The 24,804-nt window shown below is 42.5% G+C and overlaps 1 protein-coding gene across 1 annotated transcript in view; it reads right to left on the bottom strand.

The window, feature by feature from the left end:
• Window positions 1-24,804, bottom strand: part of HCN1 (hyperpolarization activated cyclic nucleotide gated potassium channel 1) — a 189,337-nt gene that overhangs the window by 21,473 nt on the left and 143,060 nt on the right. The window contains exons 5-6 of the mRNA XM_083703466.1: window positions 19,290-19,436; window positions 9,169-9,409 (exon numbers count right to left, since the gene is read on the bottom strand). Of these exons, the coding sequence (XP_083559592.1) occupies window positions 9,169-9,409; window positions 19,290-19,436 (388 nt within the window). The remainder of the gene's footprint in view (window positions 1-9,168; window positions 9,410-19,289; window positions 19,437-24,804) is intronic.

The following is a 24,804-nucleotide window of genomic DNA, read 5'->3' as shown; positions in this document are numbered from 1 at the left end:
AAAATGAAACACACAGCCAAAATATAATGTGCTTAAAGTTAACATGGTGGGTCACAGCTTTCGTCATATCCATTTTTGCAGTATGGCAAAGTGTAAAAATACATAACTGTGCAAAGGAAGCACAGAATGGCAGATTGCATTACAAAGAAGAAGGCAATACTGAATTTGTTTTCACTAATCTTATGCGTTATGATGTGGTGACATCAGAGTACACAGAGCCTAATTAAAAGGGATTTTCTCATACATAATGCAATGTAACACTGCTTCCCAGTTCATAATTTTACAGTACTGATCTAGAAAACACAGATAGCTGCTCCTCTAAACCAGGGAAGAACTCCATAAGCAGATAGGTCAAAGTCTTCAGCAACCTAAACAGACTGAAAGGCAATATCCTGTTCTGATATGGCTACATTACTGTCAGAAATCATGCATACACAATAAAAACATTAAAGATAATACAAAAAGAGGAGTGCTGGTGCCCTGATATACTGCAAGCAACAGCAAAATGCTTAAACTTGGCTCTTTTGCCTAGTCAGCAACCCACACCCAGGCAATACAGTTATGGAAGCAAAACTGTAATAATTCACAAACCCTTCCTTTGAAGGGAGAGGGAATTATTTTGCCTGTAGGTTGGCTTAAACAGTTTGGAGCTTGCAGTGTCCAGTCTTATTTTAGAAATACATTAAAAATCCAAAATTCAACTATTATCCATTTGCTATTCAAGTTTTGTCCCCGTCCTCCTCCCTGCTGAATCCCACAAGGGCACTGAATCCCACTGAATCCCACTGAGATGGAGGAGAAGGAGAAGGAAGAAGATGGCAGTCAGTGCCATCCCATTGACTGGTTTTAAGGAGGAAGGTAGACAGGTGGTGGCAGGTTGAGGCTGGTGGGACAGTGTCCATTCATGCAGATGCACCAACTTCCATTGCCTTTATGTATGGAAAATGTTCCAAAATTACAGTATACAATTCCAGCAATCTACACAAATAGTTGGATTTTACACTAGTTTAGCTTTGTCAATGTCAATTCATCCCCTCTTCTCCCCAAATCCCTAAATCTTGCAAAATAGGCTTACTACTTTTTTTCCCAGACCTGCGTAGGACTGACCACTGCTTATATAGGATTGCACTGTTGGTAAAGCTGAAATCCGATGTGATGGGTGCACACAGCTTGTGTTAGCATTCCTGCCCCAATGTGCATGTACAAAAATGTAGTTGAAACTATAGCATTTTGGCTCTTTTTTAAAAACACCACCAAACCAACTCACTGCTCTGGTGTTAATTTAAGTACACCCCCTCAGATATAACTGTCATTAGAAATTGAACAAGCAGCAGGAGCTAAACTTTATTAAGTACAGATGTAGGTTCAATGACCCAAAGTATCCATTTGCCCACCCATAGGAAGTAGAAGGTTAGGAAGTGACCAGGAACAAGTTCTTCTTAAATACTTGCGTTATCCAGAGCAGTGTGTGTGCACTGGTGTGAGGGGAAACTGAAAGCTCATACTGAATGAACTCTAAAACAGCACACCATTTAAATTAGCTGGAAAGAAAGGGAAGCAATTTACATGCATCGTTGTGTAAAATTAATCACACAGCCTTCTCAGTGAGCCATCCATGCATCAAGATGGGAAATATTTAATGGAAAGTCATTATGATGTCTATTAAGATGGAAGGTATCACTGGTGCAAAGGATCCTTCAAACGTTGCGTTTCTGCTCTTTTACTTCTTAACTCCATTGTTTATCCAAACGTAATTCTTATCTACTTAATGTGTCTATCTCAACTGCACTGTAAAAACAAAACAAACAAAACAAAACTTTCCTCAAACTTTTGTGTAAGGATCCTTTAAAATATCACAGAGGATAACATCCTAAAGACAATTAACAATAGTTGGGTCACAAATCAGGTAATCACATAATGAATAGAGGTCTGTGTTCAGGGAGACTTCTGAGATTACAGGTGTTGCACAGTTTCGTTTTTCTTGTTGTGTAAATAAGAATGTTTTTGGCTTGGAATACTTGGCTTAAATATGAGGTGAGAATTGAGGCTCTAAAAGATCTGCTCTGGCTCAGATTTTAATAGAAATTGAGAACTCCTGCTCCTCTGCTATCAGAGATGGATTTAGGGGAGGGCGCAGAGCATTGGAGATGCTGCGACTGTTATTTAGAATGGAGTACAAGAGGTGAGGGCACACTGAATTTTGGCATTGCACAGGGCACTGATGACATTTTAGACCCCAAAGTCAGCCACCGTTGCTATCAACACACACACCTCCAAACTCCATCTTTCTTCCTACTTAGATGGTGATTCTGTCTCCTGCTCTCTGCCTCTAACACTGGGATGGGGAACTTTTTCAGCCTGAGATTGTTGCATTTCCTCGCAGGCAACTTTCTGGAGGTTGCGTGCAAGTTGAGAGTGAGGCCAGAGGCCAAGGAAGGCAGAGCAATGAGTATGACTCTTAGCTTTGTATAGCAGGCTGCATTCCAGCCATGCAAAGGCCAGAGGTTTCCACATACCTTCATCTCTCAAACCAAGAAAGGTATTATCACAGTTCATGGGGGGGGGGGATCCTTGAAGGTACAGGTCAGGCCTGGAGTGTCATGTGGGAATGTATCAAGGGCTGGTGAGAGGAATGGAAGACCACATTTGACCTCTGAGCAGAGGTTCGCCACCCCTGCTCTAGTGTACTGCATGCAGTGAAGACTGTGAGAAGTTCCAGGTACAATGGAAAATATCATTTTGACAGCACTATTTACATCTGGATGGATGGCGGCTAATGGATTGAAGCTGAATCCTGACAAGACAGAAGTACTGTTTTGGGGGGACAGGGGGCGGGCTGGTGTGGAGGACTCCCTGGTCCTGAATAGGGTAACTGTGCCCCTGAAGGACCAGGTGCGTAGCCTGGGAGTCATTTTGGACTCACAGCTGTCCATGGAGGCGCAGGTCAATTCTGTATCCAGGGCAGCTGTCTACCAACTCCACCTGGTACGCAGGCTGAGACCCTACCTGCCCGCGGACTGTCATGCCAGAGTGGTGCAGGCTCTAGTTATCTCCCGCTTGGACTACTGCAATGCGCTCTACGTGGGGCTACCTTTGAAGGTGACTCGGAAACTACAGCTAATCCAGAATGCGGCAGCTAGACTGGTGACTGGGGGCGGCCGCCGAGACCACATAACACCGGTCTTGAAAGACCTACATTGGCTCCCAGTACGTTTCCGAGCACAATTCAAAGTGTTGGTGTTGACCTTTAAAACCCTAAACGGCCTCGGCCCAGTATACCTGAAGGAGCGTCTCCACCCCCATCGTTCTGCCCGGACGCTGAGGTCCAGCGCCGTGGGCCTTCTGGCGGTTCCCTCATTGCGAGAAGCAAAGCTACAGGGAACCAGGCAGAGGGCCTTTTCGGTAGTGGCGCCCGCCCTGTGGAACGCCCTCCCATCAGATGTCAAAACGATAAACAACTACCTGACATTCAGAAGACATCTTAAGGCAGCCCTGTTCAGGGAAGTTTTTAATGTATGATATTTTAGTGTTTTCTGGTTTCTATGGAAGCCGCCCAGAGTGGCTGGGGAAACCCAGCCAGATGGGCGGGGTACAAATTATTATTATTATTATTATTATTATTATTATTATTATTATTATTATTATTATCTGTTTGGAGGGAGGGAGGCATTTTACAGGGGAAGCAAGATTCCCAGTGACCTCAATGGCATCAAGGGCTTAATGTGTTCTGATTTGGTTTTCTATTTTCCTGCACCCACCAGGCTTATTTCTTTAAAAAAAAATAAAAATCCAAAGTGAAGGATTTGATGCAGTTCTGAATCATGGGATTCAAGAAAGACATTAATGCCATGCCTAACTGCCAGCCAAGTCTGAAATTTCACCCGGTAGTTTTGCCAACAGATTGCTTCCTGCAACAGGATGTAACTTAGTAAACATTGTGATAGATTAGCACCCATTTTAAGCTAACCAGAAATTAGCTGTTGTTGTCGGGAAACTCAATACATACCACCCTGTCTAGTGTAACCAGCTGCAATTAGGTAGTCTTTGTACAGACATACATTGAACTTTGAAAAGATTGGATGATCATCAATTAGCAAGTCTGGATAGGAGAAGGGTTACCGTCAACTAGCAAGTCACATATAGTAAAGGCTTGACCAACTGCATGATCCCTTAAGAATAATGATGAAAGTGTGCAGCACAAGAGGTTTGTTCCTTTTATAGCATGGTCCAAGATTAGAGAAGAGGAGATGCCTATTGGGACTTGAGTCATTGTGGCTGGGGGCAGGCTACATTCATGGATTAAAAGACATAGCTCATTCTTCCTTTATCATTTAGCTATGTATTTCTGTATGGATAAGCAAACACTGTGGACTTTTACAATACACTGGGCCTTGATCCTGCAATGGAATCTTGTATACAGAAACCAGACATCTTAGCTAGATTGGAAAGGTGCATGCAGATAGCATGCAGATGTATTCAGATTAAAAAACCTGCAATCCTAAACATCCAGAAGCATTTTATGTAAGATGGAAATACTGGTGGTAAAAAGGAAGGCCCAACTCTTCTACTGAAGGAACAGGTGTGTTCTCTGGTAAGGCTCTTTGGCCCAGTTTTGCCCTCAAGTAGATAAGGATGATCTTGTCATTTTGAGATTAGCTTATCCAACACACATTACATGGCGCTGCTCTTGAACGTGCCTAGAGGTTTTACTTGGTACTGAATGCAACAGCCCCATATTCTGACTTCATGGCACCAGTACTTTAACAATTGCACTGGCTTTCCACCTGCTTACAAGCCCAGTCCCAGGTGCTAGTTATAATGCCGATAATGGAGAAGGGCTGTAGCGCAGCGGCAGAAAACCTGCTCTGTATGTGGAAGCTCCCTGGTGCAATCCCCAGCATCTCCAACTACAGCTGGAAATATCCCCTGCCAGAAACTCTGAAGAGCTGCTGCCAGTCCGTGTGGGCAATATTAAGCTAGATCAACAAATGACCCTTTTGCTCATTTTGCCTTTTTTTTTTTTTTTAGTTTATCTCTCCCTTTCCCCCCTTTCTTTCCTTTTTCTCTCCCCTTCTCTCTTTCTTTCTTTTTTTTTTGGTGAGAGAGAGAGAGAGAGAGAGAGGGGGGGTTTCTCTTTTTCTTGCCTTTTCTTCTTTCTGACTTTGTTCTTTTTCCAATTAAGTATCTGGTTATCTTAGTCTATTATATTAAAAAAAAAAGATATTTTGTAATGGGTTCGTATTTTTGTATAGCTACGAATAAGTATCAATGAAGAAGTTATAAAACAAAAACAAAAACAAACAAGTAAGCAAATAATCTGGCTTGGAATGAGGAAGTTTCCTATCCCTTCCTATGTTCAAATCCCCAAACTGTTTGCGTCCAGGATATGGGAAAGACTGACCTACACTGCATGCAGACTGTAGTCCTGTATGCAGACTGTATAACATATGAAACCTGCTTTGTTGGGTTTTCTGTTATATGAGTCTCTTTCTTCATCTGCTTCCCCCTATATGGGGAGAAGCTAGAGAGGGAGGGAGGAAGTGGGGTGATTTTTAACAGAAAAATAGCTATGGGGAAAGGATTAGCAACCACCCTCCCCAAGGCTGCTTTGGGTTTTTTTTAATAAAAAAAATAGTCAGGTGAAGGATACATGTGACTGCATGTCACATCTAGTGTGGGCTGAAGAAGCAATGAGGGGATTCAGCAGCAAATGACACACAGTGGGGAACAAAATGAAACAATTGCAGTATTTATTCGAAAGCACTCTATACTTGTGGGTGGGGGGGAAACCAGGGCCTACTGGTGACCTGCTGGCAAGATTGCTGTTCTGCTGAATTCCAAATCAACATTGCTATAGTTGCATGTCTTTCAGTTATTAAATGCAGAGGGATAGGCTCGTATTCATGTGTTGGGCATTTCAACTAGCAGGAAGTAAATGGAAAATGGCTCTTTATCGCAAAAACAAAACACAACCCATTAAAAAAAGACAAAGCAAACAAATATATTGCAGTCCATGCACTAGAATGCACTTCCATCAGATACAAAGCTGTCAAAGGAAGACACTCCCCCCCCCACCTTCCCCAGGCCCAAATGTTCATATATATTTCAATACTTTAGGTATAACTAACTGAAGTACATGTAACTGAAATAATGACATATCCTCCCTTTGTTTATTCCGGCCTCTATGGCCCTCTCCTTTCCCTCAGGTTTCCTTTGTGTCTATTTTTAGATTGTAATCCCCTCAGGGTAGTAACCTGTCAAAGCTATTCTTTGCAAAGTGCCATCTTCATAGATGGCGCTGTACGAATAAACACATACACAAATTGAGAGAGAGAAGGAGGCACAGTGAAATTTGTAAATGGGCTAAAAAAACAAGGCAGAGTCCAAATGCATACTGATCCATTCCCAAATGCATACTGATCTATTCCCAAACAGTCACTATGGTGACTAAGATAAGCTGTGCTTATTGTACTACATGCACTATGCTAATTTGACATCTCTAGTGGTGAAGACACTCAGAATCCCAAGCGGGAGAAGCTGGTCTGTTAGAGCAAATGGGGCGCTGTCCCACTAAACTCAGCTGGCCTCACCTATCTGCCTTTTTCCTTACAACCAGCTCAGAGGGTGGCCGTCAGGGACTGGCTGCATGAGGAAGAGTAGTGGGCACTGCCGGCCCAAGAGCCCCCCAGGGATGACACAGAAGAAGACAACTTAGACCCAGGACAGTGATGGTAGGACACAGGGGACCAGTTGGCAGAAGGGACAAGCTGGGAGATGCTAGATGCAGGAGGGCTGAGTGATCAGGGAGGGAGGGGGCGTCAGAAGAAGGAGGCGCTTTCAGGGCAGGGTTCAAGGCAGAGAGTCTCAGTGTGAGTGCCGACTCAGACAGGGAGGGGTCAGAGGTTGCCCCTGCTGCTCAGGAGCTGGACAGTCCCAGTCCTGCTGGCTCTCCTCCCCCTCTGACACCCTCTGCTTGAGGAGATTCCAGGACATTGCTCAGCAACGGGCCAAGCAGGACAGGCGCAGAGAAGAAGTCCACCCCCTCGCCGCAGTCTACGGCTGCTTGGGAGGGATCAGGAGTGAGAGGCTAGAGGGGGAAGGCGGAGTCAGTGGTCAGTTCCAGCAACGTCTTCAAGCTAGGTGAGGTGAGCCACAGGGACTCTGCTGTGTTGTTTACTTTCTGTGAATTAAAGCTAATTGCATTCCATGTCTCAAGTTCTTTCCTGCTCTATGAATGATTTGTATTCGCCTGACAGCTCCTTGACTGCCTATCAGTTTCTTCCTCCCACAGCCTCAGTGTTGCCCTTGTAGAATTCAGCAGGGAAGACAATGGGGTCAAAACTAGAATGGGCACCATGTAGGAGATTATGCTCTAAGGAAGGCTAATATTGTGTGAGTTAAAAACGAAACATACAGTGGTACCTCTAGTTATGAACTTAATTTGTTCTGTTCTTAACTAGAGGCATGCTTTTGCTAATGGGGCCTCTTGCTGCTGCTGCGCCGCCGGCACACGATTTCTGTTCTCATCCTGGGGCAAAGTTCTCAACCAGAGGTACTACTTCGGATTAGCGGAGTTTGTAACCTCAAGAATCTGTAACCTGAGGCATTTGTAACTCGAGGTACCACTGTACACTTATCAGATTCATTATCAAAATTGGCGGTTTGGTGCGTGCGTGTGCTAGATAAGTTATATTGCTCCATTCTCTTACTTAGAAGCTATTGAAACTCATAAACACAAATGGATAGGAGACTTGACAGGAAATGGCAAGCCTATCTCTGAGGTTTAATAAAAATGAAAGCATTCAAAGATTAAAGCTATATCCATGCAAAATAATATTATGCTAATTGAATCTTTGCACACCTAGTCTCTCCTAAGGCACGGAAAACATTTATTTGTCATTAATCCTAAGTATAATCAAACTGAAAAAGAAGTTGCTGCAAGATTGCTCTCTCTCCCCGCCTCAAGAAGTTATTACCATGTTGACGTGGGAGACCGCCAAAAGTACTATCTAAAGAACAGCAATACCTGTAAGACATCTTTCCCTACTGCTCTGGGGAGATTCCAGATCCACTGTCCTTGCTGCCACGCACCAGCATATGCAACATTAAGTATGGTCACTGCATACAAACAATCATGAAGAAGCCAATTGGTTGTACTGAACATCACATGGGCAGTATTATACTTGTGCAATGGAGCTTCCCTTTCTTTTCTTCCCTCTTAAGCCCCTTTAGCTCCCAAATCTACTCCAGAGAGTCCCCCCAACATTATAGAGCAGATCAGAGGACATGGAGAGCTTCCTGGGGAATGAGAAGAAGAAGAAGAAGAAGAAGAAGAAGAAGAAGAAGAAGAAGAAGAAGAAGAAGAAGAAGAAGAGGAGTTTGGATTTGATATCCGCTTTATCACTACCCAAAGGAGTCTCAAAGCGGCTAACATTCTCCTTTCCCTTCCTCCCCCACAACAAACACTCTGTGAGGTGAGTGAGGCTGAGAGACTTCAGAGAAGTGTGACTGGCCCAAGGTCACCCAGCAGCTGCATGTGGAGGAGCGGAGACGCGAACCCGGTTCCCCAGATTACGAGACTACCGCTCTTAACCACTACACCACACTGGCTCTCGTAAGAAGTGCCATTGTGCATGTTCCAGTGGTACATAAAATACAGTTGGAAATAACCCAATGCAGGTCCTGCCATGTTTCTTTTTGTGCCAAATAGACATCCATGTGCTCTGTGACTGCATATAAACAGCATCATAGTGAGTTCACGCATGCATTTGTCAATGACGGCAGCATCAAGCAATGACTTTTGAAGACCACAACCAGTCATTTCGTATCAACCATTGTCCCCCCAAAACACAATGTTTTTATACAGCATTAACTTAAACATTTTTCTGTGAACCATTAACCAATGAGCAATCAAGATGCTGTGGATGTGTGAGTGAACTAGCAAATCAGGACACAGGCCATCCTTCTTGGCAATTTAGCAATGAGTGCAGTAGAAAGCTTTCAGATGAGTTACTGTATCCTGTTGCCACAATCCTCAAGGAAGGAAGAGAAAATATGCCCAACAGATGTGCTATGTTGTCTTCATAACCTTCCTGAATCCAAAGGGTTTAATCTGCATTCACTCCCTCTATATATAAACCTCAAGGCATGCATTTCCTTTGTACTCACCTCCAAAGTAAGAGCCATCTGTCAACTTCATCTCTTTACTGGATTTAGTGATAACACCAGCAACCCCATGTTGAATGAAATACATCTTTTTCCCCACAGCCCCTTCTCGGATAATGTAATCTCCAGGCTGGAACACCTCAAACCGCAGCTTGCTCAGCATAGCCGTTACAAAATTTGGGTCAGCATTTGCAAAGAGAGGCATTGTGGCGACAAGCTTCCGGCAGTTAAAGTTGACAATCTCCTAAAAATGGGAGGAAAAATAATTGGGGTCATCACAAAGGCATGTTCAGATGGAAGGAAATTAAATGGAAAAGTGAGAAAGACACAGAATCATGTGGCAAGATAAAGAGGCAATCTAGTTCAGACATCTAGCACCACAAAACTATATACACACAGCTACTTGACTGGCAAGGAAGAAGTTGAAGTTAAAAACACAATGATTCATTAGGAGTGTCTTCTGTGTACACCCAACAGAAACGAGTGGCAGCTGTGTTAGGAGCAAATATGTGCTTTTGTGCATGCCTTGTTGATTCAGATTTGCCCAGAAGTACTTCCTGGACTGTGTATGTGCAGACGCACTTATTTCAATGCAGCAACTTTACTTTACCAATGAAAATCTTTTCAAAAAAATAATTGCCGATCCAAACAAGCAAGTTGTCCAGAAAAAAGGCAGGAGGACCAACAGGATTTTGTCACCTCTGCAAACTCTCTCTCTCTTTTAAAAAACTGCATCAAACAAGCAGCAAATATTACCTTAGCAATTACCACTGTGTGGATAGAAGATAGAAGCAGTCTGGGGAGTGATTAAATTATGATGATGGCTGCATCCCACAAGCTGGTTAAGTGGGAGCAGTGGGACTTCAGTCAATTTAGTCCTTTTGCCTACAGAACAGAGCTAAAAAGGCATAGTGGTATGAAAGGGAAAAGCAGAACAGGAATCAAGTCATTCTAAGCCCAAAATGCATGGAGTTGAGGACATGGAGTTGCCAACAAGGGACGAGGCATGCCACTCATCCTGAGGACATCTGATATGGAAAATGAAGACAAAACAAATTGTTCCAAATAATGCTTCTTTCACAACCCTGCCGCTTGGATAAGGAAGATCAAGGATAATGTGTTCGCTATGATTCTGCAAACCACAGGATGTGGCACTGGGTGCCAGTTTCCTGAGACTCCCAGATTTCATTTTTAAAATAAAAGGACATGCTATAAAGGGTACACAGAATTTCTGGTGACAGCACAGAAACCAGAGGAACTGCTGAATGTGTGGATTTCTAATAGTTTCAGGTTGGGAATCTTCATTCCTTCATTCCATTTTGGGGCACTTCCAGACTGCCAGTTTTTTTGTGGGAGTGATTCAAGCACATACCCAGAAATCAAATTTTGTGGAATTGAAGGGGATTAATGCAGTCTGCTGCCCCAGGACAACAAATCCACATTAAGATAAAAAAGGAAAAAGGAAACAGACTTTTTTTGCAGGTAGGAAAGTGATAGAGAAATACACCCAAAAATATGGAATCCATGAATTATTAAAAATCCCCATGCAAACTATTGCATACTGCTAACAAATCACATTGAATTGATGGCTACTAGCCATGATGACTATGTCCTGCCTCCACAGTGAGAGGCAACAATGCTACTGAATGCCATTTGCTGGAAACCACAGGAGGGGAGAGTGTTCTTGTGCTCAAATCCTACTTGCAGGTTTCCCATAGCATCTAGCTGGCCACTGTGAGAACAGAACGCTGGGCTAGAGGGGCATTTGACCTGATCCAACAGTTTCTTCTTATGTTCTTCTGTCCTCAGAACTCTCCCAAGACCACGGCCCTCACCAGCCCTGCTCCTGTACTTCAGGAGATTTTGCCTGTGTCCTTCAGCCTTATGAATGTCTCTTGTTTGCTTTGGTGGTGGGTGGAGAGGTGTGTATACGTGGATGGTAGAAGCCTCTGCCTTCTGTATGAATGGAATGTAGCCTACCGTACAAAGGTAAGAGTCATAGAATCATAGAATTGTAGAGTTGGAAGGGACCCTGGCGAGCATCTAATCCAACCACCTGCAATGCGGGACTATGCAACTGTCCCATACAGGGGTCAAACCTGCAACATTGGCATTTTCAGCACCACACTCTAACCCAGGTTCTCTCAAACTCGGCCCTCCAGATGTTTTGAGACTACAATTCTCATCATCCCTGACCACTGGTCTTGCTAGCTAGGGATCATGGGAGTTGTAGGCCAAAAACATCTGGAGGGCTGAGTTTGAGGAAGCCTGCAGTCTAACCAATTCGGATCCATGGATCTGCCCACATTGGCCTTTGTTTCCCCACCACCACCACCACTGGTGTGTGGCCCTGGAAGTTTGCCTAAGAGGCAATGTGGCCTGGCTCCATCTCCTTAAGTAACTCATGTGGCCAGGGAATCTTAAAAAGAACATTCAAATGACTCAAAGCCAAGGCTGGCTAATTTACGGGCCTATTACAGCCTGACATGTCTTTTGTGGTGAAGAGCATTTCAATTACGTTTATCTCACCTAACTTATAAATTAATTATGAAACAAAGATCATTTCTGTAAGAAATAAGACTCCTCTGCCTTCGCCAAGAAGTGGTTTGAATTATTCTGAAACACGCCTGCATGTTAATCACCACTTCTGCGATTCCACCAAAGTTGATTTTTATAGTGCCTGAGAAGTCTTCGAGAGCCGGACATGAGGTCTAATCTCTTCAAGCCAGTGACTCAGATGCTGCATATCGGCCAGAATGACAAAGTGCCACCATCAGGTCTCCTGGTGTCAGCCAAGGTGGAATGATGGCAAACCTTGCGAACTTACTGCCCAAGGGGGCAATGCAAAAAATGTTGTAAGTGTCAAGGCACAGTGCACGTAACACTTTGGAGCTAGACAGATAAACACTGCATTCGAATAGAGTTTAACAAAATGATCGAAGCTGCCACCCTGAGCTCTTCTGTACACAGTGGAAGTCCATTCTGGTATTATTTCCTCCACTAATCAAATTGTTAAAATGTGTGCACTAGAGCAATATCAACACACAGGGGGTCTTGACCCGGAAATCTGGAAATTCTGAAAATCTGGCAGGACTGTCCAATTCTGGCCAAAGGAAGGAATGGGAAGGAGGCCAGCAAGAAGGCAGGCTAGAATATGTCAGGTGACACACTCTGACTCATCTAAAAGCTTTTGGGTCAGCCTTCCTCATGTGCATAGTATCACCCTGACTTTGGAAACCCTTCCCTTACAGTAGATGTGGGGAACATCAGGCCCAGGGGGCAAAGGTGGCCCTCCAAGCTTCTCTCTCTGGTCCTCAGTGTTCTCCTGATGCCCCACTTTCTCTCTAGCCTTTCCCTTCTCCCTAGACACATCTGTCACTAGCCCTGATTCACACCCCCTCTTTTTATCTGGCTGGGATGTGTCTGTGAACACTTCCAACTCTGTGATGCTGATAGTGCCTCTTTCTTGCCTTGAAGGAGGATGGGGGGGGGAAGAGTCCAGGTAGAAACTAACCAGCTGTGTAAAGTTGAACTGTGTAAAGCCCTCCTTTGTGAGCCTCGTCCTCAAGAGGTCCGGAGGGTGGCAACACGAGAACAGGCCTTCTCTGCAGTGGCTCCCCGTCTGTGGAATGCTCTCCCCAGGGAAGTTCTCCTGGCACCTTCATTATACACCTTTTGGCGCCAGGCAAAAACGTTCCTTTTTAACCAGGCCTCTATTTGATTTGATTGACATCCTATGTCATTTAAAAATGTGGGGGTTTTGGGAGGGAGGGGGGTCATTGAGTTGTTTTTATTTTGAGTATGTATTTTGCAGTTTTATGTTTCGATTTTGTTCTGTGAAGTTATAGGGCGGGATATAAATTCAATCAATCAATTTCACATTCACTGCTCCACCCACTTTGCCTTTTGGCCTTGCCTGCTACTGGGATGCAGCCCTGGAACATTGTCAAGAAAAAAGTTCAGCCCTTGATCTGAGAAAGGTTGGGTAGCTCTGCCCTTGAGGCACAACTAGTGTCAAGACTTTGGTCATTTCAACACTAGGTGACAAATCCCTCATTTGCCCAGGCTTTTCTTTTTTCTTTTTTTTAAAGTTATTAGGAATTATGTTGCTGCCGCAGATGTGAAGCCCAGGTTGTGCTTCCTGGGTATTTTTAATGATGCTGCTTGTTTGTTTGTATAAAGCTGTGCTGAATCTGGTTTCATAGTGTTCTCTTTGTTGCTATTGCTCTTTTATTGCCGCACAATCTACCCTGGGATCGTGTAATGAAGGCCAACCTAGAAATCCTCTTGTCCATCAATGAATAAAATATATGAGCAACTGGGAGAGTTGCTCTTGCTGGGTACAGCTGGCATCCCATACATAAATAAGTGAAATCACCATTAAGAAAGAACTTCTGAGCATGATGGGAGTACCACAGGGCACTGGAGAAGACAATGGTGGGGGCTTGTGCACTTTTCATTTGTCTGCTTTTGAAATGGATAACATATTCTGCTGCTAGAGAGTGTACTGCTTGAGAGCTAAACGTACGTTCTGCCAAAACAGTACCAAGACAATGGAAACTTGGGGACAGCTTGACCTTAGCCACACCCAAAATGAGCTAGCAAAACCAAATCTTAACTAAATCCACCCCTGCCCCACCCTTTGCTGTGCTCTGTGTTCTTAGGAATACTCACATAAGATGAGAGGTTTTTATAACAAATCTCTTTTTACAGTGCACAAAAGGTTGAAAGCAGGGAGGTTATATCCCAAATACCAATTATGTTCTCTGAAAATGAAGTGTCCCAATGTTCTATATTCTACAAGGAGACGTGATCTGTATCTATTTTCAGCCAACGTCTTCTCACACTACGATCTAAAAATAGGCTGGCTCTGAACTTTAAATAATGGCTCAGAAAGGGTATTAACCTCTTTCTCACAAGTTGGGTTTGCTGTGCTGCTATAGCCCTGTCACAACTTGCATTGTAGAACTGTAGCTGTCTCCTACCTTGGAAAAGCAACCAGGCTATAATTTTCTGGGGCTGATCTGATCTGATCTGCAGAGTTACAATGGAGCATGCAATGGCATGCAATGGGAGATGCTGAAGTATCCAGTGTAAGGTGTTCATAATAGGTCTGCCCTACAATGCTATGTATTAAGGCTTTGTCATGGTGATGCAGAAATAATGCCATCCAACTTCTAGTGTGTCACTTCTTAAGGATGGGGAGAAATTTGATTCAGTTCACATTTGATTTGCACTTTCCAAAACAAAGCTGGAATGAAATACAGCCATCTTTTGAAATTCATTCTTATCTGAATTCTGCAGTGTAATTCTCCAGCCAAATAATTACATAGATGCATACATTGGGGTAAAGCGCTCATAAACACGCATATACTCTTGAAAATTAAATACATAAATGCATTATTTTGCTTTGCAAAAAAAATGTGCAGTTTTGGCAAAATGTCATGTATACATTTACAATATAAAGCTACACTACACTCTCATGAGGACTTTTTTTTTAAAAATCACAACTGACATGGAAATGTGGAGAACTGAAGGTTAGAAAATTGAGAAACCAAAATTGACCAATTTAAACTTCCGTAGTCACATCTAACTGTTGATGAGGCAGACTGGATTTTGATCAAAGTGTTGCTTTCCTATTATACTTGGACATGCAGAGAATCCAAGTACTGCTTAGAAAACAGAACTCTGCTGGATCTCAGCCCTCAACCCATTTCCCTTGAAGATGGGTTGGAGGCTGCAGCTGGTGAAGAATGACGCTGCTCAGTTATTGAGTGAGTTATTTCCCATGATCTGGGTGCCTATTTGCTATGGAGTCTATTTTAAGATACTTATTTTGTCTTTGTTGTTGTTGTTTAGTCATTTAGTCGTGTCCAACTCTTTGTGACCCCATGGACCAGAGCATGCCAGGCACTCCAATCTTCCACTGCCTCCCACAGTTTGGTCAGACTCATGTTTGTAGCTTCGAGAGCACTGTCCAACCATCTCGTCCTCTGTCGTCCCCTTCTCCTTGTGCCCTCCATCTTTCCCAACATCAGGGTCTTTTCCAGGGAGTTTTCTCTTCTCATGAGGTGGCCAAAGTATTGGAGCCTCAGCTTCACGATCTGTCCTTCCAGTGAGCACTCAGGACTGATTTCCTTAAGAATGGATAGGTTTGATCTTCTTGCAGTCCATGGGACTCTCATGGGTCTGCATGTTTTATACAGCTCTAAATGGTTTGGGATCCAAGGACCCAACTGAGTGCCTCTCCTAATATGTGTCAGCCTGGCAGAAAGGATCTGTGGAGGAGGCCTTCCTTATAATCGCACACCTGAGAAGTGTGCAGGGGGTGGGGACCCATTGTAGCACCTTCTCAGATGTAGTGGAACTCCCTGATTCTGAACGTCCATTAGGCTTCTTCCTGATGTCGGGTCTATAGGCTGCTTAAAAGACACCTTTTCACTCAAGCCTTTGAGTGCTTGTGGGAACAGCTTGATTTGGTCCACAGTCTGTAAGGAGTATTTTCTTCCTGCTGTTGGTTTCCGTTTTCTGTATTTCAAATATTATTTTATATATTTTTGTAAGCCACTCTGAGATTTTGTTATGGAGAGCCATATAGAAATGAGGAAATAAATAATTTTTCCGTTGCTATAAATTGGCTTAAATCCTCTTACTTATGATGATGATTATGATGATTTATTAAATTTCTATATTGCCCTTCATCTGAGGATCACAGGGCGGTTTACAATATAAGAACACAATAATACACAACATTTTAACATACTAAAACAATATCCACCCCAATTTAAAAGGCCATAGATTGTTTGATAAGCCTAGGAGAAGAGGAATGTTTTTGCCTGGCAATGTGTTATGGACTAGGTTAAGTTTCATTTGGAAAGGTAGATTCAGGATCTGAAGAGCTTTTGTAAGCAATCTGTGTAGCTGAAATGGTTTGGTGCTATTCAATGGCCAGATGTGATGGGGGGTGGGGGTGAGGAAGAGATTTGTTGCCTTCAAGACGGTTGAAGTCTCACTCAGAGAGACCTTTATATTTACTTTAAATTTTTAAAATAGTTACAAGGAAGACTCAAACAATTTGGGCAAACAATTATTTTAAACCCCCAAAACAGATTACATCTTTCCCCACGTTTCTGATTAGAGGGACAATTCCACCAACAACTTAATGGATTATACTGTAGCGTTGTGTACCATGGAATAACTATCTTATTATTCGTAGAAACAGTGGCACACACAGTTCCCTGCACAGCTTTGAAGTTTCTTCTTCATCCCCATGAAACAAACTAATGGAACCAATTATAGCCTGGGTAATAGTCAGGCACAAAAATCTTTCATCATATTCAAAGTGTCAAGACTTTCTTTTCATTTTTTTTTTACAGGAACTTGGAGCTGCTTTAAGGGACTGCAAAGAACACTTATCCAACCGATGCCATCCCACTGCATTACTTGTTATTATCTGCAAGAAGCAAGTAATGATGCCCACAAAACCCCTGTGAGCAAGGTCAGCTAGTGGAATGCTATTCTCCAGACAGTTGAACAATAAGGCACATCGCCGGAGAGAGTTCCTGGCATTTTTTATCCTAGCATTCATGAGTCTGGAAATCTTATCACTCGGCAATGGGGCACTAGTCTCTTATTGTCCCAGTATTATTTTTTCATGTCCCTCAAAACACAGTTGCTTGCTGCTCTTCAGCTTTCCCCCTTAATTAAAAACAACAACACACACAAACCTATGGGATTAGCTGTGCATGATGCTAAATGTGCCACTGCTAATCACATCTGGGTTTGGGTTTCTTTTTTGGAAGGGAGTGCTGAATCTCAGGACCAGCCATGGCCCTCAAGTAATCTCCCAAGACTTCACATCTTGCCTGGACTTAACTTCGCACCCATCTTGAATGTTTTTGCCTAGCTGGAATGAATCCTTTGAATGTCTCTTGGTGGCACAAAAGATGGAGATTGGTCTCTCTGTGTGTGTCACCTAATGTACAAAGGGAACATTCACATCTGCTCCCAACATCGCCAGCCCAGAAGGGAATGTATGAAATAAAAATCTGCTCTTGCAGATTCATGCCTAGATTTTATTTTATTTATTTTTGTCCACCAATCCTTTCATTAGCATTAGCATTTATTTAGCCGCAATTCTTGGTATGGCATTTTCAGTCAATGCTTGGCTCCGCACATCTGCTGGTACTGAGCCACCCACAGTTCATTCAACTGCTTCCAACTTGTCAGCATGACCAAGCCAGTTGCTTCTGGGCTCAAATAATAACCTGGGTGTCTCAAACATCCTTCCCCCCCTTCCTCCAACATATTGTGCAGTTTTCCTCATTTTGGGATAGAAAACAGATTGTTTTTCATCCCCATCCTGTTAAACATCATTGATGGCACATGGAAATTTTAAATTTAGGGAGACATTTGTGCCAGCATTTGTAGGTTGAATTGTTGTTGTTGTTGTTACCCCACCCATCATCCTGTTCTTAAGTAACTTGATCAATGTCATGCCTGTTCATAACATGCTCCTACAGTCGGCTTTGTCAAGTTTCCACAAACATAATTAAAATTTCCCATCAGTGATAATTATGCACTGTCAACAAATGATTGCTGTAGTCCTCATCCTGAGCACAGTCCTGTATTTTAAAGTTTTTATGCAGTTTAATTTTTTAGAACAACTGAAATCACAATGCAATTACAACAGGAACAGCAATGACCTACTGTAGTTAATGCTACATAAGCATTTCAGTTCTCTTGCTCATATTTTCAGAAGCTCACCTCTTGAGCAAAGCATTTGCATGTGTTTTTGTTAGCTCACTCATATTTTTTTTCCTAGGGTCAACTTGAGGGGAAAAATGTGAATTGTTGCTCCTTGTGTGCAAGAGAAATACAATTTGTTATCCAGTACATGGAAAGTGTAGTTTGGAAAGGTTAAAAAATGTTGGCATTAAGCACTATCAGGCATGGAAATTTTAGCATTTGTCATTCCATATCAGAGCATAGCAATTAATGAGCATGACATTTTGATAATGCTAATAGCAAATTCATGCTTATAAACAAAGAAGGAATTTATGCTGCAGTCACCATTAGTTGGATAAAATGCAAAAATATTGAGCTTGTCGAAGCTGCAAAGTGCATTATTTGCTGGGTAAGTTGAGATGACCCAGTTCCACTTAGTTCTCAGTACTTTGTGACTTCAGAGTCTATTGACCAACCCTGCTAGTAAGGTGAGACTTTCTTTTAGAGAAGCTATGCTGATTCTTCTTCAACAAGGGCTGAGATTCTCCAACCTCTTTCATACATCACTTTTAACCACCACAGCTGTGCTTAACTGTAGCTTAAAGGCAAATGTACAGGGAGGAAAGAATGGCCATTTTACTTTTCTCCAGCTCCTGTTGCTGCATCACTGCTGGGAGCTAAGCCATGATTTGGCTTAACATTCTGTCCAAACTCAGGTTCATGGTTTGTCTCCACCAAACAAACCACAAGTAGCAGGCCAAGGAAAAACAGCTTGTGGTTTGTTTGCAGAGAGATAAACCATAATGTGGATGTAATGCTGAGCCAAACCATGGCTTAGTTCCCGGTAGCGCAGTACAGAGGAAAAAGCAAAGAGCAAAGCAGCGAATATATTTTTTTCTTTCCCTCTGAACTAGCACACTGTATGTTCACTTTTAAACCACTGTTAAGCTTGTAAAGTGATTTGTGAACCTGGCCTATTTTTAAAAAAGAAATCTGGTCTTAATATTGTTTTCCTGGGTACTAGGGCGGAGTGGAGGAACTGGGATGATGTTTGCTGAATTTTCCCAGGTTGATGGTTTTTCAATCCTCTTCTTAAGAAGCGTGGTTTTAGCAATACATTACATAATAACTGAAATGCCATAACTGAGTTGCTGAGAAGCAAAACAGAACAGTAAACCATATTTTAAATAAACATATCATCGCAATAACTTTTTAGTTTGCCTGTTGTGTCTAATTGGAGACAAACTAGCAAAGTTTTCCCGACCCAAGCCAAATTCAGAAAAACTTCAGGGGCTCTTTAAAGCCCACCTCAAATGAAGGGTGTACTTTTCATGCACCTGAATTGTTCTCAAGCTCAGAATGAGGGAGAAACCCTCTCGCAATGTTGACATCCTTACCTCCCTAAGTGGGTCGTTGAGTTCGTTGAGAATGCTATCTTCATCGAAGATCTTTCCCTGGTAACGGTGTTCATAATAATCATGGATCTTCTGGCGCATATCGGCAGGTAGTTTATGAAACGACATGTACTGTTCCACTTGCTTGTACTAGAAAAAGAGGAAATGTAAAAAAAAAAAGTATATTAATGCAATAGGCTTTTAAAATATTCTCCACTACAGGAGAACATTGGCAGTGATGGCTAATGTGTTCTTCAAGCAAACGTATCGTCTGTGAGACCTGTGACCCAATGGGTCCATGTGCCTGGCTGTTAACCAGAAGGTTGGTGGTTCGAGGCCACCCGGGGACAGCTGCAGGCACGATTCCTGCACTGAACAGGGTTGTGTTGGATGCGCCTTGGGGTTCCTTCCAACTCTACAGCTCTATGTCAGTGATCATGGCTGAAGTGATACTTGAATTTGGGGTGCCCTGACTCATAAGAATATAGGAAGGAAGTCAGATCAAGCACAGTATTGTCTCCATTGGCTGACAGCACTTTTTCTAGGATTTCAGATAGGGATCTTTCCCAACTGCAGATTGAATTTGGGACTCCTCCATGCCACATATCGACTCTACTACTGAGCTGTGCCTTTCAGCACATACCACATTAGCCACTAAGCTATACCGGATCTGTATAAAAAGGATAATTGCATTCTCATAAATGTATCAATTATAATAATGTATCATAATTATGTAATATAAAAGTATATATCTGGGATAAAATATGTTTAGAAATGTGTATATTGAGACAAAAATGTTGAAAATACATATTTAATCCTTTAAAAATACATATTTAAATTTAATGTAGAAATAGGATTACATGGATTTGTGAATGAATTTATTTCTATGGAATGGAAAGAGACTGATCCATCCATTCTTCCCTTCGCCCAGCGGTAGCTGGAATTAAATGCTGGTTGCAGGTGTAATTTTCGCCATTAAGTCTGTGAGGACTGAGGAGGATTATCTGGCTGTTGCATTCAGTTCCCAACCCCTGGCCTAACCGTCCCCCAACATCTGTGATTCCTAATGCCAATGCTAAAAACAACCATAGGAGGGATGGCATTTCAAGGAGCAATCCTGCTTTAGTCCAAACATAGATTTTAGAGAATCATGGGGAGATCACAAGAAAATCATGTACAGTGCTCACTAAAATGATTGCTAAAAAATTACTAACCTCACAGAGGGATGCTGTAGAAATGAAAAGGCTAAAACATATACCGGTATATTAAAATCTACATTTTCTGCTGCCTGAAAAATGCAAGCTGTAAACAGCAAACACAGTAGAGCTGTTTGCTGACTCATCCATAATAAGATTTATTTTCAAAAGGGATTAAACCGAAAGGTCATTATGAGGAAGGTCATTGTTTAGTCCTCAGCACCAGATGTTATAAAATCAGTATATTTGCTGTCAGGACATTGTGGCTGATATTGCACTAATTACTGGGGATGGATAGGCTGGCTGCTTTTGATTTGTACATATGCGCCATGTTTTGTGGTAAAGGGTTTTTTTGGGTGTATGCAGCTAATTTAGGAAGATGAACCTGGTCCTTTTGCAAAACACATGAGACCTACTACCAAGGTTATATGAGAGAAGGTGAAATAACCAATGGTGTAAGATTTTCATCTACGAGCCCTTCTGTCAAATACCTTTAACTGAATGCTTTTACACTAAAGAAGTACAAACATTTCCTGTATGAATCAGTTGAGTATGTCCATATGAAAAGCTCTTCATCTATGCAAACAGAGAATGTCTGGAAATATTCTCCTTGAAAAGTTCCCAGCACTGGCAGGTAGGGAAGGAATGGGTCCTACAACAGCCTAACCCCTAGATCTTTCTGAGATGATCTTCAGCTGGAAATACCTGCCCCAGAGACTTCTCTTTTTATAAACTGCTTTGAGGTTTTGGGGTTTTTGTTTGTTGTTTTTTTACACTCAAGCATTGTACAGTGGTACCTCAGGTTACAGACGCTTCAGGTTACAGACTCCACTAACCCAGAAATAGTACCTTGGGTTAAGAACTTTGCTTCAGGATGAGAACAGGAATCATGTTCCGGCGGTGCAGCGGCAGCAGGAGGCCCCATTAGCTAAAGTGGTGCTTCAGGTTAAGAACAGTTTCAGGTTAAGAATGGACCTCTGGAATGAATTAAGTACTTAACCCGAGGTACCACTGTATACTTTTTCATGAAATAAATAAAATAAATTCTGAAATCCACCCAAAACTGAGTCCAAGGCAGAGAACTTGGTGCAATCTGTCAGAGTAAGAATGGATTGTCAGCAGTGAACACAATACTGGTTTAATATCCCTGATACATCAGCTCAGCTTACTCCTATGTTTCCAACTGAGGAGTCAGAATCAGACCCCAGAAGAGGAGGGGCACAAGTTTCCCCAATCCCTGCCTTATAATCTTAGGGAGTTGGGGCTCCAGGTTTAAAGGCTCCTTTGGACACTGCATAGCAAGAGCAATGCTGGATCAGACCAAAGGCTGAACCTGTTCCCACAGTGCCCAACTAGATTCCTATGGGAAGCTCACAACTGCCATTCAGAGACATGCCACCTCTGATGCTGGAGCTAGTACGTTGGCATCATAACTAGTAGCTGTCAATAGTCTTGTCCTTTATGAACATGCCTAAAATCTTTTGAAGCTACCCAAGTTGGTGGCCATCACTATAACCTCTAACAACGAATTCCAGCTTAACTGTGCAGAGTTTAATGCTGGCCTTCACACCAAGAACACTACTGTTATTCACAGAGCCCCTGCAAGGAGCTATCCCAGGTACTTCAGACCTTGTCACTGGTTGTTGCACACATTACCCTATCCATTTAACAACCCAGCTAATTTTAGTCAAAATCATCTTGCTGCTGTAACCCAGCTACTCAGGTCCGGCTCCTTCTACCTATTCCTTCTTGCTTCTGTTTAAGTGTCCATATTGGCGTGCACATGTCTTTTATATCTCCGTATCAATACCCAGGTAGAAAAGGTCGAGCAAAATGCCACCCCAAGGTTTATAGTTCGGTTACACCTGCTTAAAGTAACAATTAATTGATAACTCAACACACATGAACACTTCAAATACATGGTATGTTGAAGAAAATTATTCAATTAGTCTACTGAGCAAGTGAACCACAGCATGAGAACATATAGGACAGGACCAGGAAAAGCCTGTATCTGTTGGTGGAGGTAATGTCTGGTCTAATCACCATGACATTCAAGCTTTGACCACAGAATTAGTGTTTATAACTTTTCTTTTCCTGCTTGGTTCCCCAGAATTTGACCTTTACAAGGCAATGTACGCCTTTTTCAGCTGCACTGGTAGCATTCTAGTACATGACAGTCCAATTAATTGCTTCTGCTTAAGCCATGCCTTTTGTACTCTTATCCACATTTCTGCCTCTTGGCAGATTACTGACCTAAGAGATTTGAATTAATACACTTTAACAAGTTCCAATCCTAGCTTTGACCCATTTCCTTTCCTTATCCTTTGCATGAGTCGGATAGCCAGTCCCCTGTGCATTGATCTGTGATCTTCTGTCACCTGTTCAAATCCTCCTCTGTTGCTTGTTTCTTTGACTGCGCTCTGCTTTGCAACTGAATAGCCTTCGACCCACATTCTTAGGTGAAAGATAAATAATAAGGGGAACAAAGCTTGGAACTAAGCGATTCGACTTGCTGGAGCCAGGTCTCAAAAGACATTTGTAGGTATTATACCTCATTTACTATTTTGTTGGCCAACCTAAAAATCTTTTGATCAGCCTCAGACACTAAGAGTTTTTAACCTGAGATTTAATGACACCAGTTTCAGCTATCTGTTCAAAGTCTTTTGGGTAAATTGCTAGGAAAACTAAGGACACTATCTAGCTAACTTGTTCCATCAGTGCAACAATTTCCACTTGATCAATGGAACCCCCCCCCCTACCTTGCAGTCCTCCCTAATTTTGTTCTGGGGGGAGAGGAGGGGGGGTGGAAGTTCTATTGTGAGTGCGTACACACACACACACACACACACACACACACACACACACTTTTTACCATTCTCTTAACCAAACTATCTGTTGTTGAGAAGTGCTACATATGACCGTAATCTCCCAATAAGCTTCTATTGTTTTTGATGATTTTAAAAAACCAATTGGTTATGCCCCCTCCCCAATCTGCTGAAGGCTAGGCATGAAGGGAGTTGGACTCCAACAACATATGGAAAGCCACGGGTTTGCCACTTCTACTTTAAATGGATCACTATGTTCACAAAGACAAATCAACAACAGAGAGGCTGCACAATCACATCAATAAGTCCAGGTCACATCCTGCCAATATGACCAGAATGTATTGATGGCTAATGACTGTAGTTGCTTCCCTGGTTCATGATGATGGTGCTTTCATTACTTAATACCAAGGTATGTTAACAGCAGGATTTAGGGGGAGTTTTCCAGCCTTCGGTCAATGAGTTTTTGCAGAACACTTTTTAAAGATCAGAACTCTACTTTTTTCCTGCTCTTGGAAGATACAGGATAAAAATGTGAATGCATTCTTGGGTGTGTATTCCCTTCATATGCAGCTGTATCTCACTGGATAATTTGTGCTTTAACAAGTCTAGTGTTCACAGAATTTACAACCCATATTCTGTTCACTGGGGAGAGTACTTAGGACTTTAACCAGCTCCAGTGAGAGCTCAGTATATAGCCTTCAATTGGCTAACAAGTCAGATATTTTAATGCCCAATTAATAATTCTATTGTTCTGTTTAAGAGGTGAACACTGACCCCAGGTATCAGTTAGGTGGGGAATGAAAATAATATCCTGCACTGAAAGTAGGACATGTCACACAGGATTAGCATCAGATGTGAGGCCAGGTGCTGTTGTTGCTGAGCAAATGCTCTAGTATATGTCTCACAAAGTCAGATTATAGGGGATACTAGGCCGTCTCAGGAGATAAGGTGCCCAGGTGGCAATGGGTTCGGCCCTAACATTAGGGAAGTAGCCTCGCTTGTTTTCCTTTTGTGGGAGTTGCCTATTTGGGAGAAATGGACACAAATAGGCAATTTAATCCACATTAGACCCCGGTGAAGAGGAAATTGGGAAAGTAGCGAGTTGTGAGAAAAAGAGAGAAAGAGACTTTGAGTAAGTCCCCTACCAAGCTAAGTCTCTTTTTCTCTTTTTCTCACAACTCACTTCTTTCCCAATTTCCTCTTCACCGTATGTTGACTCTGATTACTGAATGACACAAACCCTCATTTGCTTACCTGGTAAGGATCAAATTCATATGCTGTTTGGTAAAACAACAACAACAACCCCAAAAGCCTTAATTGCTAGGTTTATTTGATGTTACATATGTTCAGTTTTTCTCCCAATTCAGGAATAAGGAGATCTGTACAGAGCTGGGCCTAAGTGGGATGCTTTGATTTTATGTGTTGGCTACACGTGCTGTGGGTTAAACCACAGAGCCTAGGACTTGCCGATCAGAAGGTTGGCGGTTCAAATACCAG

This window comes from Podarcis gaigeae (assembly GCF_964106915.1).
Source record: "Podarcis gaigeae genome assembly, chromosome: 11".
NCBI classification, from domain to species: domain Eukaryota; kingdom Metazoa; phylum Chordata; class Lepidosauria; order Squamata; family Lacertidae; genus Podarcis; species Podarcis gaigeae.
This window is presented reverse-complemented; position numbering and strand designations above follow the sequence as displayed.